This window comes from Mauremys reevesii, linkage group 3 (assembly GCF_016161935.1).
Source record: "Mauremys reevesii isolate NIE-2019 linkage group 3, ASM1616193v1, whole genome shotgun sequence".
Taxonomy (NCBI): domain Eukaryota; kingdom Metazoa; phylum Chordata; order Testudines; family Geoemydidae; genus Mauremys; species Mauremys reevesii.
The window spans coordinates 155,065,484-155,083,612 of NC_052625.1; the positions used below are offsets into that span (position 1 = coordinate 155,065,484).

The window sequence follows — 18,129 nt, forward strand, 5'->3', positions numbered from 1 at the left end:
TAGCCTTAATGTAGCATAGACCTTTAATTACATAATTATATACCATTTTTATCCACAGGATAAAATGTCTTGTCTCATTCAATGCACAGGAAGGACAGTGCCCACTCAGTGAGCAATTATTCAATATTTTATTTTATCACCACTATTCAGTAGTGGCCCTATATCTTATTCGCCGCACAATTTTCAAACCCTGCATTGAAGAATTAGTTTCCTTGTGAGCTTTCCTATAGCATTCATCACTATCGTAACAGTGCTTCACACACAAATTATTATTGTCACAATACCGCCATGGCATGACAGGGTTGCATTATCCTCAATTTACAGTTGGACAGTTGAGACGCAGAGAGAGTAAGGGTGCCCAATGTGAGACAACTAGAGCCTGATTTTTCAGAGTATTTAGCATTATATCGTACTTTATGTGTTTGAAGCAAAGCTCCCATTAATTTCAGTTGAAGCCTTGAGTGCTCAGCCAATCTGCGAATTATCCCAGGGTCTCAAGTCAGGCACTCAGACAATGAGGAACACACAACTACTGACCATCTGTGGAAAGTTTAAATGAGGTGTCTAGCATCACATAGGAACTCTTTGGCAGAGGCAAGTACAGAATCCAATACTCCAAGGCAGGGGTGGGCAAACTACAGCCTGCGGGCCAGATCCAGTCCCTCAGGGCTTTCAGTCTGGCCCACGGAATTGCCCCTGTGGTGCTGCGGGCCCCACGCCACTCTCAGAAGCGTCCAGCACTGGAGCCCCCAGGCAGAGGGGCAGAGGGCTCCAAGCGTTGCACTTGCCTCCAGGCACCCCCCCCCACAGGTCCCATTGGCCGGGGAAAGGGTACCTGGAGGTGCGGCAAGGGCAGCGCACGCAGAGCCCTCTGGCTCCCCTCCCCCAGGGGCCACAGCTCTTCCTGGAGCGGCACAGCGTGGGGCCAGGGCAGGCATGCAGGGAGCCTGCCCTGGCCCCGGTGCATGCAGCTGCCACCCTGGAGCCGCTTTAGGTAAGCTGCACTGGGCTGGTGCCCAAACCCCTCCTGCACCCTGCCCCCCAACTCCCTACCCTAAGCCCCCTGCCTGCACCTCGCACCCCAACTCCCTGCCCTGAGCCCCCTCATACATCCTGCACTCCTACCCCCTGCCCTGAGCCCCCTGCTGCACCCCAACCCTCTGCCCTGAGCCCCCTTCCATAGTCCGCACCCTTCCTGAACCCCTGCCCTGAGCCCCCTCCTGCACTCTGCACCCCTCCTGCACCCCAACCCCTTCCCTGAGCCCTCTCATACACCCCGCACCCCTCCTCTGCTCCAATCCCTTGCCCTGAGCCCCTTCCTGCACACCGCACCCCCTCCCATACACCACACTCCCTCCCGCACCCCAACCCCCTGCCCAGGCCCTGCATACAATTTGCCCTCCCAGATTTGGCCCTCAACCCAAAAAGTTTGCCCACCCCTGCTCTAAGGCAATTGAATATTACCCTGAGACTAGCCTTTCTGTTCCTGCAGTCTCCTGCCTCATTCATGACACACCTTTCAACTTCTAAATTAAGGATAGTATAATATATACAAACAAAGGGCCCAAATTAAGATTGCATAGGCATATACAATCGCATGCTCAGTTGCTTTGTAACACGAAGGAACCATGAGGGGGATGGAGCTCGTGCAGTAATGCCATGGGGGTAACACATGCACAGCCTGATCAATACCAGGAGCTTTAAGAGGCCTGAGCATGCTCAGTGAGGATGGAATCATCCATGTTTCTAGCTGTTAAGAACTGAAGTAGTATGTACTGAGTGTGTGCACACAGTGATTTTTCAAAAGCTTATAACTTGGTCAAATTTAGGCAGACATGGTCACCCTCTTGCCAAATTTCAAGTCTCTGCTACAAGATATGGGGGCGCTTTAACTTTTTAAAGAAAAGGTCACCAGAATTTTTTTTAACATGGGTAAAACAATGTTTTCCCCTAGCTTTGTTTTTGGAAACTGCTGAACCATTTTGGCTGAAGTTTTCCAAAAGCTTTCAGCCTAAGCAGACGGGGATGAAAATTTCAGCTCAAATGCTTAGAGTTTGGCAAAGTTAAAAGCAACTGAAAAGCAAAGTCAGAAGGCTTGTCTATACTACCTGCCAGATTGGTGGCAGCGATCGATCCAGCGGGAGTTGATTTATTGCCTCTAGTAAAGATGCAATAAATTGACCGCTGAGCACTCTTCCGTTGACTCCAGTACTCCACCAGAATGAGAAGCGCAAGCAGAGTCGATGGGAGAACATCAGCTATCAACTTACCGCAGTGAAGACACCACGGTAAGTAGATCTAAGTATGTCGACTTCAGCTACACAACTTCAGCTATGTGAATAGTGTATCTTAGACTGACCCCAGGCGGTAGTGTAGACAAGCCCTCAAAGTGGGAAGTGTCAAGCAACTTCGACAGCTTCTTAAGTGCCATCAGCCCTGCCTACAATAAACATGCATCTTTTTATGAATTACATCTTTTGGGGTCATCTTATGTCTTGTTAATTGAGCATTTTGGTGCTGTTACGGTGTTCTGTTCACGAGTACAACAAACATATTTGTCACATTTTCAAGCAGCGTGAGACAGCTGAGGCTAGAAAATTCCTGACCCAATATCTAGAAAGATTATGCTTTCTCAAGAATATAAAAAGAATGAAGGCATGTTTGTAGCAGAGTTCATTTTTTTTAATAATATACTGTACCAGAATATGTTTCTGGGTGTTTATTGCCACTGTGCTTGCATGTATATGTTCAGATTGAGTTCTATTGCCTGTCCCAAGATCTACTACCTGTAAAATAATGCTTCATTTATCATCACTTATGAAGGAGGTTAACAATAAAAGTTGTATGTAAGTGACATAAAACATCTAAATGAATGAAGTTGAACTGCTGAATACATGGAAATACAAATCTGAAACATAGAACAATATCATGTGCATGAGTTTTATACTTTCCTGTCAAAAAAACTGAAGAAAAGTTTGTTCTTTAAAACTTGGGTATTATTGTTAACAAGTCTTTTAAGATTACATTTTTTGGATAATTTGATCTAATCACAGCTAACAATATATTACCCAAACTGCCAATATGTAACACCAGCCAAACAGTGTAATGAGAGTTCAACAAGCAACATAGCTTCATCCAAACTTTTAGGACAGAAAGCACTGAGGTGGTGGTCAAGGCAACACAATCAGCCCATAGGGTGTAAGGAATGCAATGTATTGCTTTGTAGTGACCCCTGCTAATGTTCTGAAGATATGTCACAATCAAAGTCCCAAAATAAATTGATTTATTAGGCACCCATCCTGGGTTCTAGGTGCTGAGGTGTGTCCAGCCTTCCTGAGGGAGACTTAATACCATGTGAGCTCTCTGAGGGCAGGAATAAATTGGCAAATGCTGCACCAAAGAGAAATTTCAACTGGGAAGACAGCAAGTGACCTCACTGTCACCCTCCTCCTCCCTGGGATTTCACCAGGAAAGGGTAGTTTTGAATTTCTGAATAAGCACATCTCCAAGCTAGGCTGGCATAGCCCAATTTTGAGGCCTAGCCAACTGATTCCAAGCTCCTAATGCAGAATGACAGATGCAGGCGGCTGTGCCTGCGCAAGCATTTCTCGTGTCATTTCTGGTGCCAGAGGCCCAGTACTAGAGTTCCACTGGCACATGAAATGAATCTTACACCCTACGTGTAATTTCAAATACTGACCAATTTCTATAGATAGTGGACAGCTGGGAAAAAGAAGGAAGCTTTAGAAATGCAAATATACAAAACTAAAAAGCCTTTACCTTGGAACCAGGAAGGCCAGGAACACCTACTAAGCCATCTTCCCCCTGAAACAAAATGTACATAACCTTCATTATTTGGCTCTCATTCATATGAGCAAACCACAAGAAAAATCAAACACTGCTTATTCCCAGCAATATTTTCAAACTAAGCAAGTCACAATAGTTTTACAAGTGATTATGGATAGATATTTGCCTCTTTAATCATTTTGTATATTATATGTATTTTTACAGCAACATCCTGGGTATATGCTATATAGCTACATACTGATAATTTTTGTTGCTTTGATCAAACTATATTTCACTCAGAAAATCGTGAATAATGACTAGTTGCAGTGTATCAAGGAGAACTGTCAATTTTCTTTATTTTACTGTGAGTGACAGGATTTCAGAGGGTTCTGGAGCCCATCTTGTGATGACATAAGGAAGCTCCAGCTCCCTCACAAAGTTCAGCCCTGCCAAAAGCCAGAAGAGTCTCTCTCCTCCGCTCATTGTTTTCACAGGAGGAAAGGAGGAAGCAGAGAGCCCAGCAGCTCAGAGCGGGTCCAGTCCCTCTTCTCCCCTCTCTTGTGAGCAACTGGGACAGAACAGCACATCTGCTCCTCCCAACTACTCCCTGCAGCACCCAGCCTGGGAAGGGAAGTGGGGAGGGGTGAAGAGTCTCCATAGCTGCCCTCCAGTCTGCAAAGGGGGAGAGTTGACTCCACTGTTGCTGCCCCCTGGCCTCAGAGAGTGGAGTGAAGAAGCCCATGAGAAGCAGAGGTAAGGAATATAGACCCACATTACAGCTGGGTGAACTATGGTTTTAAACTGGGTTTGGATGTTCGCTTGAGTGACAGGCCCAAGGCACGTGACCAAAAGGAATGTGTTCATGAGAAAGAAGAGTTGTTTTGTGTTAAACTTGTAGTGACTCTTGAAATACCATTGTTATCTTATTTAAAGGTTTGGGCTGGAGTAATAGAACTAAAGAAAACATGGTTAGCTGGGTAATAGGTGAAGTAAACAATTATTCGTTTGTTTAGAAAGAAATACTTAGTTCAATAGCTAGGGAAAAAATCAGCAAAATAAGATAAGAAGGAAACCCTGAAAAGAAAGGAGCCAGCCACAAATCTTGTCTTAACCAGGCCAGGGGGCAGGGTTCAGCCCCAACACTCTCTCACCCAGTTTTGGCAAAGGTCCAATGAATAGCAATGAAATCATTGGTATATTATAATGTATAAAAAGCAAGGTTCTTTTGGAATTTCTTTGTCAGATCTTTTCCTTCTCTCTCTGGAGTCATGCCATGATGGGATGAGATTTCCTGCTCCTGATCTTGTTGTAAGTATTTTGGCCAATGCTTATAACTGTCTTGTTGCTAGGAGTATAAGTATGTATATGCTTGTATTGGTATTTTGTATATAAAACCAACACAAATTGGCCATTGGACTAATAAAGGAATACTTGTGTGGAAGCTGAGTTATAGTAAGCCTTAATAAATTTATTACGAAAATCATTTCTAACAGCAGAGCAGAATTAACTGCTGGGCAGGGGCTGGGCAGATGTGCAAAAATCTCTGTAAGTAATTCATTTAGGAGAGTGGGCAACACTAATGGTCACACACACAGCTAGGGAGAGTTAAAAATATCAAAAGACAAATCAAAAATATAATCCCAACAATATATTTTTTTAAATCATGATTTTGGGTCTAATCTCTTGAGGTTGGCAATATTAATCTAGCAATATGTTCAAAAGGTAATATTCTAGTCCTTCCTGAATGCTGTAGCATTGCTTTGTAACTTCTGGGCAAGAGCCATGATTAGAGAGTTAGGGGCATATTCTGAGGCTATGTCTACACTAGCACGGTAAGTCAACCTAAGTTACGCAACTCCAGCTACGTGAAGAACGGAGCTCATGGATCAGCAACCTTTGGCACGCGGCCCACCAGGGTAAGCCCCCGGGTGGGCCGGGCCAGTTTGTTTACCTGCTGCATCTGCAGGTTCAGCCAGCCAATCGCAGCTCCCACTGGCTGCGGTTCGCCACTCCAGGCAGGAAGCGGCAGCTAGCACATCCCTTTACCTGCACCACTTCCCACAGCCCCCATTGGCCTGGGACAGCGAACCGCAGCCAGGCCAAACCTGCCGACGTGGCAGGTAAACAAATTGGCCCGGCCCACCACGGTGCTTACCCCGGCGAGCTGCATGCCAAAGGTTGCCGATCCCTGACATAGCTAGAGTCAACATAGCTTAGGTAGAATTACCCCGGTGTCTTCACTGGCCACATTGACTGGAGACACTCACACGTCGACCTACCTTACTCCTCTTGTTCCTGGTGGAGCACCAGAGTGTGCTCTGCTGTCAATTTAGTGGGTCTTCACTAGACCCGCTAAATGGACCCCTGGTGCATAGATCGCTGAAGCATCGATGCTGCAGTAGTGTAGACATAGCTTGATTGCCCTTTCAGTGATGTAACTCAGGAATAATTCCACTGAAATCAGTTGTATTACATCAGCCAAAGTGGTATCAGAATTAAGTTCGAATTTCAAAAGGTATTCATGCTGTATTTCACAGAAGACTCCATCTTGAATCTTTCCAGGAAGACTATGATTGATTTAAAAAAAACAAAACAAAAAAAACCCCACTGATCTTTGCTGGGGAGCTTTTCAAAGTGAGTGACAATTCAACACTGCACTTAACACATGCCTGCACAACATGCAGCCCGCATGGGCTCACTGTGCTGCTCGTGGGCAAGTGGCGAGGTAGCGCTGCTGGGTTCGCCCCCTGCCCAGGGGGGTCCTTGCCTCACAGCCCCGCGCTCCAACCACTCTAACGACCAGAACAGCATGTGTCTCTGTCTCCCGCTCCCCCCGCCTGGCGTACAGTGGGTGCATCACTTCCGGGACCCGCTGAGGTGGGAAGCACTGGGCACGAAGCAGAGCCGGAAGTGCCGAACGAGGGGAGGGCGCCTGGCCTGGGCCAAGACACCCCCCCATCCCCTCCCTTTGGTTGGGGGCAGGGCGGCTACTGTGCTGGTTGGTCCCAAGGCAGCCTCTGTAGTGATCGGGGGTGGGTGGGTTTGAACTCTCTGCGAGCAGCCAGGAAATCCCTGGGGGAGACGTGTGTGTGTGTGTGTGTGTGTGTGTGTGTGTGTGTGTGTGTGTGTGTGTGTGTGTGTGTGTGTGTGTGTGTGTGTGTGTGTGTGTGTGTGTGTGTGTGTTGCACCTGCCCTGCCCCGACTGCTGCCCCCTTCTCTGGTCCAGGGACCTTCCCCCTCCCCAGCCCCTATCACACTGCCCCCCACCCCTTGGGTTCCCTGCGGCCCCTATGTTTGTGTGTTGGACAGTCACATCCAATCCCTTCACACTGCCCCCCTTTCCCCTCCCTGTATTTCATGGGGGGATGACGAGCCGAGTGGGCGGGCGGGCAGGCAGTGGTGGCGAGGCTTTATACTTGGGACGGGCGTGAGGAGGCAAGTAGCGAGTCGGTGGCTGGAGGGAGGTTGTTTCCACAGAGCCGGGTGGCGCTGGGGTGGGGGATGTGTTTCGGGGAGGTGGGGCTGGGCGGCGCTGGGGTGGGGGGGGGGTTCCGTGGGGCCTGGGGGTTTCGGCCCTCAGCTGTTTTCTTTGGAGTAATATGGCCCTCGCCGCTTTACGAGTTGTGCAGGCCTGACTTAACACATGGCTTTCGAAGGAATAGTATAACCAAAAGAAACGTTAAGAATTCATTATCACTAAATGAATCCCTTCAATAAGCACGATCACAAAAGTAAAGCTCCTTATATAGTCAAGCTCTAATTTATGTCTCCACAATGGAGAAAATGAAAATGTTTCCAATGTATACAGTTGAACAGATATTTTCATTGAATTGTCCAATGTGCATAGGTAATCAGACAGTGTATAGTAAGGAAGGGCTAAGGAAAGGGTTAGGCTATTACATAAATTACTGATATTGGTCTAACTTTGAATACTGCATTTATTTCTCGTCACTTCACCACTAAAAGCATATAGCACAAACAGAAGAGATTCAGACGAATGATGGAAATGGTCAGAGGTATAGAAAGGCTTCCATATGTGACAAGATTAGGACTATATAGTTCTAATTTACTTATTAGATATACAGTAATAAAAGGCTAGAGATGGTAAAGTAGACTCTCCTATTTCTCCTCTCATCATAAAATATATGGAAATAATACATGAAGTTAATGGCAATAAATTTTAAATTTATTACATTAAAAACCTTTTTAAAAAAAACACACAATATATCCTGTGACAGTGAGAGTTCCTTCTGTTATTAAGATCAGGAACTTATCCAAATTCAATGAAGGATTGGACAGTTATATGACTAACAGCATCCACAATTATAAAGAATAAAAATGCGTAAGATATAAACACAAAGAGTGTTCTTTGCTCCTGGCAAATCACGTACTGAGCCATTCACGCTGAAGCCTACTTGCACTTTGAAACACACAAGAACAATAATTAATTAGCATTCCCTACAGAAGCTTTGACACTAGCTCAGAGAATTCAGCCATAAAATCTCCTCCATTGCCCCCATAAACCTTCATGGGCTTTTCATCAGCAAAACTATAGACTTTGATCCCTAGAGAGTAACTCCTACTGCACTCAATTCACTATTTTCCATCCACATCCACTAAGTAACACAAATGTTTTGAAAGATGGAACTCTCACTTTTCTACCTCCAAGTCATATAAAATATATAAAAAGGACAAAGGAGGAGGAAGAAACTCTCATCATGCCCTAATACTATGGACAAAGAGACAAAAACAAATGACTCATCCATATAACAAGAAATTAATTAATTAATTAATTAATTAAATACAAAGCTCTTTTGGTCTACAGCAGTCTTATAACTTAGCCCTGGTAAAATGGAGTTTTTATAACTCCATTCGTGGCATGTTTTCTGGTCCCTGGGTCATTCATTTGGCTCTTCTCGGTCAAAACAGATGTAAATGCATTGGAAAAATTCTGATAAGTTATTAAAAATAATTCACATATGTAGATTTGCGGAAAACTAGGAATTCAGAGACTACCAATAATCCTAGATAACAATTTTCTATCTTCACAGTTGCATCAATACAAACCAGAAAACATAAAAGCTTCTCTCCACAAAAAGAACAGAAATAAGGGTTTATTATTTAATTTGACAATAGTCTAACACACTGCTATTTCCTCTCTTGTGAAGGCTAAGATATGGGTAAACCTTCAATGTTCTGTTTCAGAAAAGTAGTCTTTGTAGAATCAGGGTTCTCAGTTAATTACATTAAAATACGCATTCTTTATTTAGAAATCTTTATGACATAAAAATAAAATATTTTATAGCAATGTATTTTAATATCTTACTGCCTATAGGATTACTATTTTAGGAGACATTTAAGTGGATTTTAGAGTTTGTTTTCAAAATGTAACTATTTTCTAAAATAAAAGATCTATAAACAGGTCAAATGAAATATTGTTAGAAATCTGATTAAATGATATTTTATCATTGATCATAGTCCATTATTTTAACATGTAGATACCCAATTTTAAAGTATTAACTAGTATTAATGTAAGATTACTCAAAATGGTACCAACAATTAATTAAGCACTAGATTACCTAAACATACTTTAAAAAGTAAGGAGAAACCTAAACAAATAATTTGGAACAACTTAGAATCATTGAGAATTTACAACATTTTAGAAGTTAATGTGGTATATAATATCAAACATATTAGAAATTAATGAGATTCCCTTCAGGGATAGGAAAGAAAAATATTAATTACTTTAAAAACACTTAAAAGGATAATAGACGTTTCACAGAGAAAGTCTATGAAATCCAAGATGTCTGGCTGTTTCCCATCCTCAATATAAAAGCAAAGAGTCCTATTATTTATGACTTCGGATACTACTTACAGTTTGGCTTACAGGATGTATTGGATACATCAGAAACACTAGCCATGCAATTCCTTTTAATATCAATGAACAGAATGCAATTAAAACCTACTTGCTGTTTTGAAAATTTATGGATTTGTGCCTTTTATTTACCTTGAGTTGCCAGGCCTTTGGATCCACTCAGAGGCCCTGCCTTTTTGAAAATGGGAACAACTATTTTCCATGGTAAAGAAATTGAGCGTAATGATCAAAAATGGACCACCACAGGGTCATACTAATGCCGCTTCCGAACATGTACAAAACAAGCCTAAAACCACTACAGGGGTTATGACTTTTTTTAATAAATAAAAAAAATCAGATTATTCTCCACTGTATCACATTTTCCTTTTCTTACTGGAACGTTTCGTTGCTTCTCTAAGCAAACTCCAACATTAATGGTTAGAATCACCTTATAAACTATTAATTTGATTTAAAAAAATACACACACATTCAGCAGATACTTACTAGCACTCATACTGTGAATCCTGTATATTCATCATATCATGGAGCCTGCTTTAAATGTGGACATTTTTGATTCATGTTCACACTTCAGTTACAGACCACAGAACATACCCGTATTTTCAAAGCACACTAAGATCAGGGGGAATTGTCAATATTCAGCATCTCTGAAAAATCAAGCTTTACGGGCCCAATTCAGTTTTGCCCTACAGCCCCTTTGAGCAAACTAGACTGGCACAGAAGGACAATATGGCAGGCCTAAGCTCCTCCCCGAGAATAACCCAATGCCACAGGGGTTCCTGCCAGGCAGAGAACCCAGCTCCTCTTGCTCTGTGCTCCCTCCACAGCAGCCCCAGAGCAGAAGGCATTCATACATCCCTGGTGATTCTGTGCCCTTGCAACTTCCCATACAAGTCAGAACACCCTCAGGAGATAACTAGCCTAAACTGGGGGCTGAACCAGTCCTGTCCTTACACTGGCCCCAGCTTGAGCCGTCCCTTGGGTAGGGCAAATCGGGGAAACCTTCCCAGACCCCATGCTTTGGGGATCCCCACACTTTGATCAAATTGGGACTGTCCTGATATTTAGCCCTTTGTCCCATTTCCCGACCAATGTATGATCGGGACGCCATTTGTCCCAATAATCAGGTGAGGAGGCAGGGGGGAAAGTGAGATGGGAGGTGGGTGGGTGAGCAGGGTGAGGAACCGAACAGCAGGCGGGAGGGAGGTGAGGAAGCAGGCGGGTGGGCAGATGGTGAGGAGTGTGGCGGTTGGGTTGACGGAGGGGGCATGCTGAACGGACGGCAAGGAGACTAGCAGGGAGGCAAGTGGCAGGCATACGGCAAGGAAGAGAGTAGCAGGCGGGTGGTGGTGGGAGGTGAGGAGGTGATCAGCAGCCGGGCGGGCAGAACCCAGCATCAGCATGGATGCATATCTTCTGGAACGGTGGTTGAAGCATGAAGAGACATATGAATCTTTAGCGCATCTGGCACATAAATATCTTGCGATGCCGGCTACAACAATGCCATGTGAACACCTGTTCTCACTTTCAGGTGACATTGTAAACAAGAAACGGGCAGCATTATCTCCTGCAAATTGTAACCAAACATGTTTGTCTGAGTGATTGGCTGAAGTAGGACTGAGTAGACTTCTAAAGTTTTATATCATTTTAATTTTGAATGCAGTTATTTTTTGTACATAATACTACGTAATACATCATGATTAATTTTTTTACTCACTTGACAGCCCTACATTTTACACGTATTTATTTAAAAATATGATACACATGTGCAATGAGCATGTGCTAGGAAATAAATCCTATTTGACTGATCTATGACAGTGGCTCTCAGCCTTTCTAGACTACTGATTTATCTTGCATACCCCCAAGTTTTACCTCACTTAAAAACTACTTGCTTACAAAATCAGAAATAAAAACACACACACACAAAAATAGAGTCACAGCACAGTATGACTGGAAATTTGCTTAGCTTCTCATTTTTACCAGATAATTATAAAATAAATCAATTGGAATATAAATATTGTACTTATATACTGTACTATACACTGAAATGTAAGTATAAACAAGTCAGTACCTGTATGAAATTTTAATTTGTACTGACTTCCCTAGTGTTTTATGCAGCCTGTTGTAAAACAATGCAAATATCTAGATGAGCTGATGTACCGCCTAGAAGACCTCTGCAAACCCCCAGGGATATGTGAACCCTGGTTGAGAATCATCCATCTATGATATTCTATTGCAAATGAAAAACATGAAAACACTTGCTACTGAGTATTGAGAATAAAACAAGCAGGCCTTTCTGTTTACAAATGATTCTAAAAGATTCATAATCTCATATGGAAAATTCTTAGAAAATTAAGCTGGATATTTCTATCATCTGTATTGATAAAATGGACAAGATTTTCTAGTGATATTAAACTCTGGACAAATTGATAGAGTTTTGTAACTGTAATTGTTTCCTTAATCTGTCCAAAGAGAAATTGAGATCTGTCCAAAGAGAAATTCTTTAAGTCTTATACAACATTGCTTGATTTACACAGCTTTAAAACAAATCTAAACCCCATTAAAGTTCACAGAACTGGAAGTCATTTAAACTTATTTCAACTTATTGAAATAACATCTGAAATGCAGAAATTGTAAATGTTAGTTTAAAATGTGTTCTACAACCGTAAAGGATTATTTGGGTTGTAAAAAATGGCCACGCTTATTTAATATAATAAAATATATGACGAGTACTATATTAACAATAACATTTCGGGCCTTGAGTAAAGGACACGAAAAGAAACACTCTTGGTCAATAACGAAGGCCGCAAGGCCAAATGCTTTATCTGAAGGAATTATTTTTGTCCAGAACAGTTTAATCTATTCATCAGTTCCCTCTGCTCAAGATTCAGTGAGCCAGATCCTTAGCTGATGTAAACTGGCATATGTCCAATGATTTCAGCTACAGTGTACTTGCAAGGAAAAATGTCAGAAAGCTACACCAATGCAAACATTCTGAGTGTCTAGCCTAAGATGGGGATCTTATTTGTTCTGATAACATAATGGTGGTGTACTTAGCTAGCTGAGAAACATGTACCAACTACTGATTCAATTCAAGTAGTTCAGAGATACAGTTTTTATTTGTCAAGTGCCATTTGGAAGTTAAAGATTGTTCTCATGGCTGTATCTCCTTATTTGGAAGTCCTTCGATATATTCTAGATGTGCGTTAATAGGCTATTTGGATTAGGGAGGATATATACACAGTGTATTTAGAAAATCGATTAGTTGGATAATTTTCAGATCTCTAAATCCAAATATCCTTGAGTCCAAATATCAAGCATGAGATCCCCATGGGATTACCTCCTACCCACAAGTCCCAAGCCACCTCACCATTACTAATCTTGAGGGGTCTTTCAGGTAGAGGGAGGAGTGTGGCAGCTCAGTAGCCTTGTAATCTTTTCCCCTGCCCCTTTTCTTACAATGTATTTGTGGGGTGGCTGGTTCTTCTCCGGTCTTTTTTATGGGGCAGCTGAGGGCATTGCACAGCCACATCTCCAGGGGGAATTGGCTATCTGCATGCCCACCAGCCCTATTCTGCTGCAGCTGGGCGGGAACGGCTCAAATTGTTGTCATCCTTCCTGCACTAGGGTTGAATGGTATGATATCTCAGACAGCACTGAACATATTATGCACCAGATTTTCAAAGGTGCTCAGCACCTATTGAGAACAAGTGCCTAAAAAGGGAGCTGAGATCCTTTGAAAAGCTGGTCCACAGTAAATAGGGGAACACTGACCCTCAGTCTTAGTGAGTTATATCTCCATTACAGTATTCTCTATACCTGCAAGAATCAGGACCAAGGAGCCAGGATCAGCACACTGATAACTGAAACAGCGTCTCCCACAGGACAGTCCTGAGAACTACCACAAAGCATTGTGTTTGGATGAGATTTTTAATCATTTTTTGTAAAAAGAAATGTTGATTGCTTGGGGGGAAAATCGGCTGTGGATAATAGATGTAATTATACATTTTTCTGGCTGTGCCCCTTTCTTTCTCTTGTATGGCTCAACTGAATGCCACTAGCACACAACTTAAAAGAATCTCTATTGTCTACATAGGAAGCTCCTCCAGCCACTTTGCAGCATTACCAACATGACCTTGTCATTGCAAAATAGCTACACGTTTTTGTTAAAGTTCTTGTAGCCTAATCCTATTCAAGCTCACTGGCTTGCATTACTACTCTGGGAAAATATAATGAAAAACTGAAAATCTCAATGGACAAAATTAGTCAAAGCCACTATTACACTATAGAACCTATGGTCTAAGGCTCTGTGGGTTCACATTAATCAAAGGTGAGACGGGGGGCTACATTGCAACCATTACCTCCGCTGCTGTTGCTGTTTTGCATATAGTCACTCCCTAAAGGCAATAAGATTACTGAACAACACCCACATCTACTTTTCATAGAATCATAGAAGATTAGGGTTGGAAGAGACCTCAGGATGTCATCTAGTCCAACCCCCTCCTCAAAGCAGGACCAACGCCAACTAAATCATCCCTGCCAGTGCTTCACCACCCTCCTAATGAAACAGTTTTTCCTAATATCCAATCTAGACCTCCCCCACTGCAACTTGAGACCATTGCTCCTTGTTCTGTCATCTGCCACCACTGAGAACAGCCTCGCTCCATCCTCTTTGGAACCCCCCTTCAGGTAGGGGAAGGCTGCTATCAAATCCCCCCTCATTCTTCTCTTCTGCAGACTACATAAGCCCAGTTCCCTCAGCCTCTCCTCATAAGTCATGTGCCTCAGCGTCATTTTCGTTGCCCTCTGCTGGACTCCCTCCAATTTGTCCACATCCTTTCTGTAGTGGGGGGGGGCCCCTCAAAACTAGACCTAATACTCCAGATGTGGCCTCACCAGTGCCAAATAGAGGGGAATAATCACTTCCCTCCATCTGCTGGCAATGCTCCTACTAATGCAGCCCAATATGCAGTTCCTTCTTGGCAACAAGGGCACACTGTTGACTCATATCCAGCTTCTCGTCCACTGTAATCCCCAGGTCCTTTCCTGCAGAACTGCAGTTTGGCCCCAGCCTGTAGCGGTACATGGGATTCTTCCTTCCTAAGTGCAGGACTCTGCACTTGTCCTTGTTGAACCTCATCAGATTTCTTTTAACCCAATCATCCAATTAGTCTAGGTCACTCTGGACCCTATTCCAACCCTCCAGCATATCTACCTCTCCCCCCAGTTTAGTATCATCCACAAACTTGCTGAGGGTGCAATCCATCCCATCGTCCAGATCATTAATGAAGATGTTGAACAAAACCAGCCTCAGGACAGACCCCTGGGGCACTCCACTTGATACTGGCTACCAACTAGACATTGAGCCGTTGATCACTACCCGTTGAGCCTGATGATCTAGCCAGCTTTCTATCCATCTTATAGTCCATTCATCCAATCCATATTTTTTTAACTTGCTGGCAAGAATACTGTGGGAAACCATATCAAAATCTTTGCTAAAGCTTTTCTCCTTCTTTTCCTCCATTCACCATTGTTAAAAGACCAAACAGTAATACAGACAGTGTAACCAAATAGTCTCCTGTAGAGACAGTTGTGAAGTCCTTTCTTTAGTAATCAGAGTGCTATTTTGAAGCTTGCAGCATAACTAGTAAGCATTTACACTCCACACAAATATATTCTAATCTGTTAATCTAAACCCCAGTCTACACAACAAATTTATGTCAGTATAACTACATCGTTCAGGGGTGTGTTATAATGTAGTTATACCAACCTAACCCCTGGTGTAGACAGTGCTATGTTGACAGGAGGGCTTTTCCCATTGACTACTGCCTCTCAGGGAGGTGGAGCACCTATGCTGATGGGAGACACTCTCGTCACCATAAGCAGTGTCTTCACTAGGTGCTAGAGCTGCATCCCTCTAAGTATAGACAAGCCCTTACTTCCCATCTCTTCTCTACCTCCTGTAATGTGTGATCTGTATCTAGATCATAAACAATTTGGGACAGAGATTTCCTTTTCTTTTATGTTTATGCAGCACCCAGTATAATGGAGCTTGGGGCCTCTGTTTGTTAACGAAGTCTAAATAATTAGGAAATGTTTGCCTCAATGAGTTTTGCATACTCCTTACATGCTCTTGGACGCAGCTGTCACTTAAAGATATAGACAGTTAAATGAAAACCTATCATTGAAGATTGCAGTTAATGAAAATACTTAAGCATTACTGGCAATAAAGAAAATATATATCTTACACTCAAGGAAAATATGTAAAATTAATCCCCAATGTAACTATTTAGTGAAGTCACATCAGGGATAAATTTGTTCCAATTAGTGTTCAAGTATTCTCTCCTATTCTAAGTTAAAGGAATTCCCCTCTCATTTGTGGAGCATTGCAAGGAATTTGACAGTAATTCACAGAAAGAATAACAGTGGAAAAAAACCACTGAGCTTGTGGTACAGAGAGCCCAGCCAGCTGATATTTTTTAGTTCACAACTGTAAAAATCTGGCTTCTGTTAGCTATTTTATGATTACAGATCAAACACCTGTGTTACCAGCTATACTACATGTGTGTGACTGCTGAACCATCTGCAGTACACACCCTTTGTCAGTTGCTTTACTTAGTGTGGGTTACAAATGAGTTCATTGGAGAGAAAGTCAACAGGAGAGTTAGCAAGCACTTTTTCTATTTTAGGAAGCTCCATACAACAGCAACAATTCTGACTGATGATTATTCAAGACTTGGCCCAGCCTCAGACAGTTGTGTTGGGTTAATCAATTCAGGTTTCAAACATGCAACCTGAGTCGTGTGTGTTCAGGAGTACTGGCTTGCAATGAACATTTTGACTAGCTCCCATTGTGAAAATAAATCACATTTTCAGTCCCTATTATTGATTTTACTATATGAAGAATCTAAATATAGACCGCCTTTATGTCTGACAACTGGATATTTGCCAGTTAACAAATACTATCTGTGTTTGAAAAATGTAGCTCTATGTACAGCTTTGTGAGGAATAAAAACAACAAATAAAACAAAAAACCCCACCCACATTGGTATAACAGAAAAGTCATGTTTGAGCTGGTTTCACTGAAAGCAAATAAAGTTTGGCTGTGAAAAACTGTAGATCCAATTGCCGAGGGACCAAAGATTATTATAAAAGTCTTCCCCTGGGTTCTCCTTTGCACATTTACAGATCTTCCAAAGTTTAAAGTCTGGCAATGGTGGAGTTATAGTTCAATTCATTACAACTCACAGCAGCCAACAAAATCACCTGCAGCCTCAATATAATTAATGAAATATAAAAGACTACTTTCTGGGGCTTGTAGAAAGCTTTTAAAATTTCTTCCAGGTAACTGGACTACAAGGTATAAGCCACATAGAAAATTTTGTTACAGGCAATAGAATAAACTAGTTTTTAAATTAGACAGGTAACATAGGAATTATCCTATCAGAACCAATGACCCATCAAGCTGCAATCTTGCCTTTGGCAAAGTCCAAAAGCCAATCCTTCAAAGAAAAACAAAAACATGAAACAAAACTAGGCATAATGTGCTTGACAATTTCTGCAAATGCTACTGCATGGGGAGAAAAATTCCTTCCTGACATACTTTGGGACTAACTCTGATTAGCCTGTGGCACTGATGGCAACCGGGAGAGGGGCAAGACTAGAAACAAGGTGGGCTTTTCTTCACATACAGCACTACAAAAGCACAGCTGCACTGGTGCCAGTGTAGTGCTTTAGTGAAGACGCTACTCCTGTCAGCATAGTTAATGCACTTCCCCCAAGATGTGGTAGCTGTGTCAATGGGAAAAGTTCTCCCGTCGACATAGCACTGTCTACATGGGTGGGGGTTAGGTTGGTATAGAATATCAGGGTTGGAAGGGACCTCAGGAGGTCATCTAGTCCAACCCCCTGCTCAAAGCAGGACCAATTCCCAACTAAATCATCCCAGCCAGGGCTTTGTCAAGCCTGACCTTAAAAACCTCTAAAGGAGATTCCACCACCTCCCTAGGTTTCACCACTCTCTGGGCTTGGCTACACTTACAAATTTGCAGCGCTGCAGCAGGGTGTGAAAACACACTCTGCACTGCTGCAAAAATTGGCCAGCTACAGCGCCCAGTCAGTAGTCAGTTCCAGAGCGCGCTGTGCCCTGCTCCTGTCCATGTCCATCCAGGGGAGGGGGAGTGGAGTACGGACAGAGCAGAGAGCCCCAGCGCTGGCGCTTTGACACTCAGCGCTGCTGCAACGCGCTGCCGCGGCAGCGCTACCGCGGCAGCGCTTTGAAGTGCTAAGTGTAGCCACAGCCTCTGAGTGAAAAAGTTTTTCCTAATATCCAACCTAAACCTCCCCTTCTGCAACTTGAGACCATTACTCCTTGTTCTGTCATCTGCTACCACTGAGAACAGTCTAGATCCATCCTCTTTGGAACCCCCTTTCAGGTAGTTGAAAGCAGCTATCAAATTTCCCCTCATTCT

At 42.9% G+C, this 18,129-nt stretch overlaps 1 protein-coding gene across 1 annotated transcript in view; it reads right to left on the reverse strand.

Moving 5' to 3' along the window:
• COL19A1 (collagen type XIX alpha 1 chain) overlaps positions 1–18,129 on the reverse strand; it is a 332,172-nt gene that overhangs the window by 230,402 nt on the left and 83,641 nt on the right. Inside the window, exon 11 of the mRNA XM_039532738.1 lies at positions 3,781–3,825. Within this exon, the coding sequence (XP_039388672.1) occupies positions 3,781–3,825 (45 nt within the window). The remainder of the gene's footprint in view (positions 1–3,780; positions 3,826–18,129) is intronic.